The 6,765-nt window shown below is 27.2% G+C and overlaps 1 protein-coding gene across 6 annotated transcripts in view; it reads right to left on the bottom strand.

The window, feature by feature from the left end:
* Window positions 1-6,765, bottom strand: part of LOC107448804 (paxillin) — a 97,251-nt gene that overhangs the window by 21,796 nt on the left and 68,690 nt on the right. For all 6 annotated transcript variants that reach the window (XM_071182385.1, XM_071182389.1, XM_071182386.1 and 3 more), the window contains exons 2-3: window positions 5,638-5,828; window positions 2,805-2,952 (exon numbers count right to left, since the gene is read on the bottom strand). In XM_071182385.1, coding sequence (XP_071038486.1) covers window positions 2,805-2,952; window positions 5,638-5,828 — 339 coding nt within the window. The remainder of the gene's footprint in view (window positions 1-2,804; window positions 2,953-5,637; window positions 5,829-6,765) is intronic.

Genomic DNA, 6,765 nt, shown 5'->3' with positions numbered 1-6,765 from the left:
CTCCTGAAACCGAAAATCTGGGCCCCCCCCCCCCGCCAAATGTTTATTTATTTAATTATTAAACATTTAAATTGCCCAAAAAAGCCTCCGTAATAGAAGCAACCAAAAACGATCCCTGATTGGTTATGACGTCACATGTGCTGAATGAAACGTGCCACCTTGATCCGTTAAGGCTATTTCAATGCTTTTTAGTTTTGATATCACTTATATCGTATGAACATCCTTTGTAAATTATTATTAAATATTTTGTGAATTAAATTTAGGATTTTGAGAGTGTGTGCAAAATGAAAGATTTTTAAAACTTCAAACTGTTTATTTATCATTAAAATATCTGAAGAAATGATTATGCAGCTCTTCACCACGAATTAACATTTCCTTTCGGCCGAAATCAATGGTGTTAAAATTCACAGAAAATATTATTTTATTCCACTTATTTTTAAATTAAAATAATGCTTCATTACAGCCTAATTACTTAATTAAAATCAGTCACAGATTCAATAGAAATAGTTTACAGTTAGATATGGAGTAGAAGATTTTATGGTATTGCATTAAAACAAATTAGTATTTTCATAAATCTAGTCCACTGAAAAATATAAATCTATTATTGTTATAATCTTTCGGCTAAAGTTCAAAAATTCAAGTAATGTAATTTAATTTAGCTCTTATTTTGTTTTTTATTTTTTAATAGAGTTGAAGGATTTTCATTTCAAGTAAATATTTACTAAAACAGTTTATGTTTTCCTTTTTTTATTATGTATTAAATATTTTAACACACATTAACGCTTTTATCTATTAATCTTTGAGTAAATAGTAAAATTAATACATTATACATTTTTAATTAAAGTAGTTGAAAAAATCTCAGCTTAAATATTTGGTATCACCGAAAACGAATCAACACTTACAAGCATCAAGTTCATTGAAGTATATCTGCCCATCCTCATAATCTATGTACTTGTACTTAAAATTTCACTTGATGTTATTTAATTCATCCACAAAATTTCAGCGGTTATCATTAAGCTAGACGTTTTTGTTTCACTTAATCTTAAGAATAATAAAATATAAAAAAAACTTACGCAAAATGAAAAGAAATCCTTATTATTTATTCAATAATTAGAAAATAGACAGTAATGTTGATAACTTTACTCAACTCAATATTTTTATTCGAGTAAATAGCACCTTTGCTATTGCGAAAAATTATTTTTATATGCATTTATAAAATTTAATTCCTGTTTCAATAATGTAGAGCTAAATAAATGCACAAGCTTGATTTCAATACTCTTATAGATTATATTGATTAACGCAATTAAAATAAAGTTAGTATTCGATAAAAAAATTGATACAAGATTTCTTTCCCTTGACATGAAAATAAATCTTAGAAAGAAACTTGAAATATACACTAAAATTAAGATTAATATGGTTAAAAAATGAAACAACAAAATTACTTTGTATTTATAACGCATAAGTAATATCAGGCTTATATAACTCATTCTAACGCATCTTTTACTAAACTAAAAAATCATGAATATTCAGAACTAGAAAATTTCGCCAACTTTTAACTATGTTTCAGTGGGTACGATTGAAATTTAACAATGTTATAAAAAAATGCGTTATATTAAACCCACATTTTCATTAAACTACATAAGGGCACAATTTATTATATAAATCTTGCCTCTCACTTATAGTAATTTAACATCTGAAATAGTTGGATTTTATTATGAAAATTTAAACGAAAGCAAGAACGTATTGGCTTTCACAGCACAGCGATTGTAAATGAACGGCGGATGGACACGTGTGACGTCAATTCGTAAATAATCATGTGACTCTCCGTTTCAGATAAAAACGAATGTAAGCGTTTTTTGCTTAAAAATAACTTAATTAATAGCACCTTAGGAAAGTAATAAAATGTTTTCAGGTAGTTTTGAGGAATTCGGGATGCTTTAAGATTTTTTAAAAATTTTTTTATAATTGTCAATTGTATCAAGTAATGAAATTTTCCAAAGGCATTCACATTCTTATTGAAGAATTTTGTTTAAATCATTAGTTAATAGAAAAACGCGCCAAAAATCTGAACAGCTCTATTTGAAAAGAAATTGCAAAGAAAAAAATAAAAGAAATTCCTCAGGAAATCGAAGAAAAAAAAAGGAAATTTTTGCAGAAAAAAAGTAAAAGTAATTCTACAGAAAAAAAGTTAAAAGAATTTTTTCAGAAAAAAAGTAAAAATAAACTCTATAAAAAAAGAAAAGAAATTCCCCTAATAAAAGTAAAAAGAACTTCTATAGAAAAAAGTAAAAGAAATGCTGCAGAAAAAACTGAGGGGAGATTTCCGTATCGTGATCTGTGGCAGAATAATTCCCAAGTCTTGGAAACTTCCGGGCAGTGGCCCGTGAGAAACTAGAAAAAACATCACAGAAAGGGGCATGTCGACCCCCGGGCAAGCATCTACATGTTTCTTTTTGTTTTTAAATTTGCAATTTTCAAATCTATTTGGCACCTTGGCGATTGTTGTTGGCGCTGCAGATCACGATACGGAAATATACCCAAAACGGAAAAGAAATTCTACAATAAAAAACAAAAAGAATTTCAGCAGAAAAAAGTAAAATCTATAGAAAAAAGTTAAAAGAATTTCAGCAGAAAAAAAGTAAAATAAATTCTACAGAAAAAAAAAAAAAAAATTCTAAACCAGAAATTTTTTTAAAAAATCTACAGCAAAAAGTAAAAGAAATTCATCAGAAAAGTAAAAGTTTTTAAAACAACGTTTAATTATTTTACGCAATTTTAAAGTTTAAATTTTTTGCAAAAATTACCTTTTTTTCCAGGATAATTTGCGTAACGGGCAGAATTCAGATCTTCTAAAAGACTGTCTAATTCAGACAAGTTGCTAGCAAAGTCTGGCTTGCCTGTTGGTTTTTCATTTAAAGCACTGTGGACTGCATGTTGATTTTGATATATGGGCTGAAAAGAAAACAAATATTGTGAAATGTAATCAAAGATTGTGTACATGATAAAGTGAGTATCAAATATATGAATGACTTCATCTTCTTCAACTGAATTCCATTTATCATCACTGCATTTAGAATAGTCAACCCATTAAAGAGATTAAAGTTCACAGCAACACATGCCTAATTTAATTATTACTTTTCAAAAACCAGTTCCAGCAAAAATATAAATGAAGTCCTCAAAGAAGTGATGCAACTTACTTTGTGTGTTTTTGTGTTGTAATTGTTGAGTAAATTTGCAAAAGCATTCAAAATTAGATGAAAAAGAATGAAGCAGACAAAGTTAAAATAAACCTATTGAAAATAAGTGGAAACATTTAGCTTGTTTATTTAAATACAGATAACGTATTTCAATTTTTAATTAGGAATTACGAAGAGGAAGTAAAAAACAATTATTGCAAAAAAGCGATTATGCAATTGAATTTGGCTTTGAATTTTTAAGTGCTTGCTGTTTCATATGAATATATTGTGCTGCGATAATAAGTTTCAATTCGTAAATTTACATTAAAACTTGGTATGTAACAAATTACAGCACTTTTGAAATAACATTTTAAAAATCTTCTTCCTTTCTTTTTCAATCAAATTCTCAATTTCTAAATCTATATTTCATTATAAATTTTTATTTTGATGAAAAAGCATAAAAAAATTACAATAAATAATACTGTTGGTGCAGTCTTAGAAATGATTTTTTATTAAAAAGAAATGCTTGTTTTCACAAATTTTTAATACAATACAAAATCGTTTGTTTATAACAAGAAGAGAAGGGTGGAAAATCTCCCCTGATCTTTTAAGATCGAAATCGATTAAACTTTTACGAACAATATCGTCTAAAGATCTTAAAGCGATCTTCAAAAACTCTAAATCAGGAAACTGCCTTACTAGTTAAAAATAATATTTTATTTTTGAGAAATTTTTTTTGAAGAAAAGTGAATTATTCTAATATTTTGAATCTAAGTCGCATCAAAGATACATACCAGTTCAACAAGGACAGCGATTTCAATTTTCCTTGTACGATGATTTAAATAATTTTGAAAACTTTTCTTGCTCACAGGAATTTTTCATTGCATTAATTAATTTTAAACTCATTGAATTGTTTTCATAAAAAGTAAACATTTTTAGAAATATCTTCAAGAATATACTGTAATTTTAAAAAGCTCTTAGCACTAGAATAATAAAACTATTCCCGGCGAGCGACACTTTTCAATTGCTAAATAAATTAATATTACCACCATTGGAAATCAAAACACTATAAGACTTTTAAATTTTGATTAAATAAATATATTTTCATTTATATAATGGTTTAATGTGTCTAAGCGATAGAACATAATCAGTCCCCTTTATAAGTCAAAAATTACCGTTTTTACACCTATAAAAATGTATGTTTCAAAACGTTTAAGAATTTAAAACTGCTCGAAGTTGGAATTTTTTTTTTTAGGCAAATTTGTTTCTTAATTGCCAGAAGAAAAATATTAAAAAGTATGCAGTATGAAAGTATAGTGAAATATTGCTAGAAGTATATCGTCGAATTTTTTTTAGGTAAATTTATTTCTTAATCGCGAAAAGAAAAATATTAAAATGTAACTTTAACTAGTTAAATATTACTATTTCTTAAATAACAAATAATTTGATTTCGGAAATTAAATTTTGAAAAAACTGAGTAAAAAATGAAGCCCTTAACCCTTTGGCGCAAATGGGACACCTGTGTCATTTTTATATATATTTTTCTAACGCTCTAATTACAAGGGAAATTATAATTTGGTACTTCTTAATTATAAAAAAAATCTAATAGTTACTAAAAAATCTATTAAATTCATTGAATTAAATTTGTATATTTGTTCTAAAGTATGAAATCCGAAAAAGGAAGTCTTAATTTTTTTTCATCTTCAAAAGTTTATCAAGATTCGATTTTTGTAAATTAAAGAAATTTCAATGATGAATTACTGTTTCTCTTAGATCTAAATAACTGCAAATTTTTAAAAATATTTTTTTGTTTGGAAGTGAGTCATGTTTGGAACTTTAACGCAAAAAGGGACACCGGTGTCCGATGCTGTATTTCATAACAATAAACCAAAATTATTAAAATGCTAAATATAATATTTTTATCTTATTTTGACCTAAATTAATACAAAATAATGAAAACAGTAAAAAAAATATATATATTTAAAGAAAATTCTGCGTCAAAGGGTCAAAAATAGTAATTTAATATTAATAAATAGCAAATTATTTTATATTGCAAACTAAATTTGCAAAAATATGAAAAAAAGGAACCTTAATTAGATAAATATTACATTAGCCATTAGTTGCGAATGCTTATATAATGAAACAGGAATTATAAAGTATTGCTCGCAACTTGAACATCAACTGTTTTGCAGTGAAGAAGACGTTAATAGTTCTCCAAATAATTGTTCTAAAGGGAAAACGTTAACAGTTCTGAAAATAACTGTTCAGCGACGTATGACGCAGTTTCGAGCATTTTTTGCTTTAGGATGCCTTTGCAAAATATAAATCTTTTTTTTAAGAAACAAAAAAGGCTGATAGAACAAAAGATCAGCAACAAAAAATAATAACTACATATTCTTCGAAACAACCAACAACAAAAAAGTGAAAAAAGTAACATGTCCTATAAAAAATATCACATTACCTGATTATCAGGTTCTCCGTTTCGATATTCATATCTTTCAGTAGTAACTGTTGTAGTAACAGTCGCTGTAGAAGGCCGCGGAGCATGTGACATCACTGCTGCATAGCTATTACCACCAGTAGGAGATGTTGGACAGACAGCCGACGATAAGTTCAACTGAGTCTGATTCTGTAAATCAGCTAACAATGCATCTAGAAAAAAAGGATGGATTCAAAATATTATACTACTTTTAAAAAGAGAAGAAAAAAAAACAATTCGATACTCTTTATTAACCAGAACAATTTAAACATAATAGCATCAACATTGAAATAGCATTCAAAGGTATAATCGTCCTCAAAACAAAACAAAAAAAAATTTTCTTCTTCTATTTTCAGGACTCAATAGAATGATTTAATTTATCTTTAAAATTTATTTTTTCCAAGTTCAAATACTAAGGGAAAAAAACTATGCATTACAGTACGATCCACAATTGCTTGTTTTCCGTTTATTAAACTTTAAATGAATTATTTATAAATTTACTTACAATAAATGTTTTTCAAATTTATTCACTAGCTATAAATTTGAGTAAAGTGAAGTAATAAAAAAAAAAAAAAAAAAAAAAAAACGAAAAGATTTTTATAATTTCTAAAACCTTGGGCGAAACACTACAGAACTCCTTCTCGTAAACTATAAAATTTCAATATTTTTTTGGTAATATTTATTTTTAGACTTTTATAAAGCAAAAACATGGTATGGTGAAAGCATAGACCCCCAATTTGCTTTAAAAATAAGCTATAAGAAAACCATTATTAACTAGGTATATACGGTTTTATATATACACTGGTTATCATAAATTAAGGAAAAATCACAAAAATAGCGATAACTCTTTCAAAAGTAAGCCAAACCGTGCAAAATTTGCATATGTTGTCCACTAAGAGTAGCTGAGTAAAATTGCAATATGCAAATTAGTGGCGCTGCACTCGGCTTACGTCATCTGCCTGGAGCATAAAAGTCCAAGTTTGAGAGAAAGCACACAAATTTTACTGTGATTGCGACATTGAAAATCTGAGATAGCCAATTCGTAATAATGACCTCTAGGCATCATTTGCCTGAAGAACTACGATGGAGAGCCATCGGGAGACTAGAGGC

This window comes from Parasteatoda tepidariorum, chromosome 6 (genome assembly GCF_043381705.1).
Source record: "Parasteatoda tepidariorum isolate YZ-2023 chromosome 6, CAS_Ptep_4.0, whole genome shotgun sequence".
Taxonomy (NCBI): domain Eukaryota; kingdom Metazoa; phylum Arthropoda; class Arachnida; order Araneae; family Theridiidae; genus Parasteatoda; species Parasteatoda tepidariorum.
The sequence above is the reverse complement of the archived record's forward strand: the minus strand, read 5'-3'. Positions and strand labels throughout refer to the sequence as shown.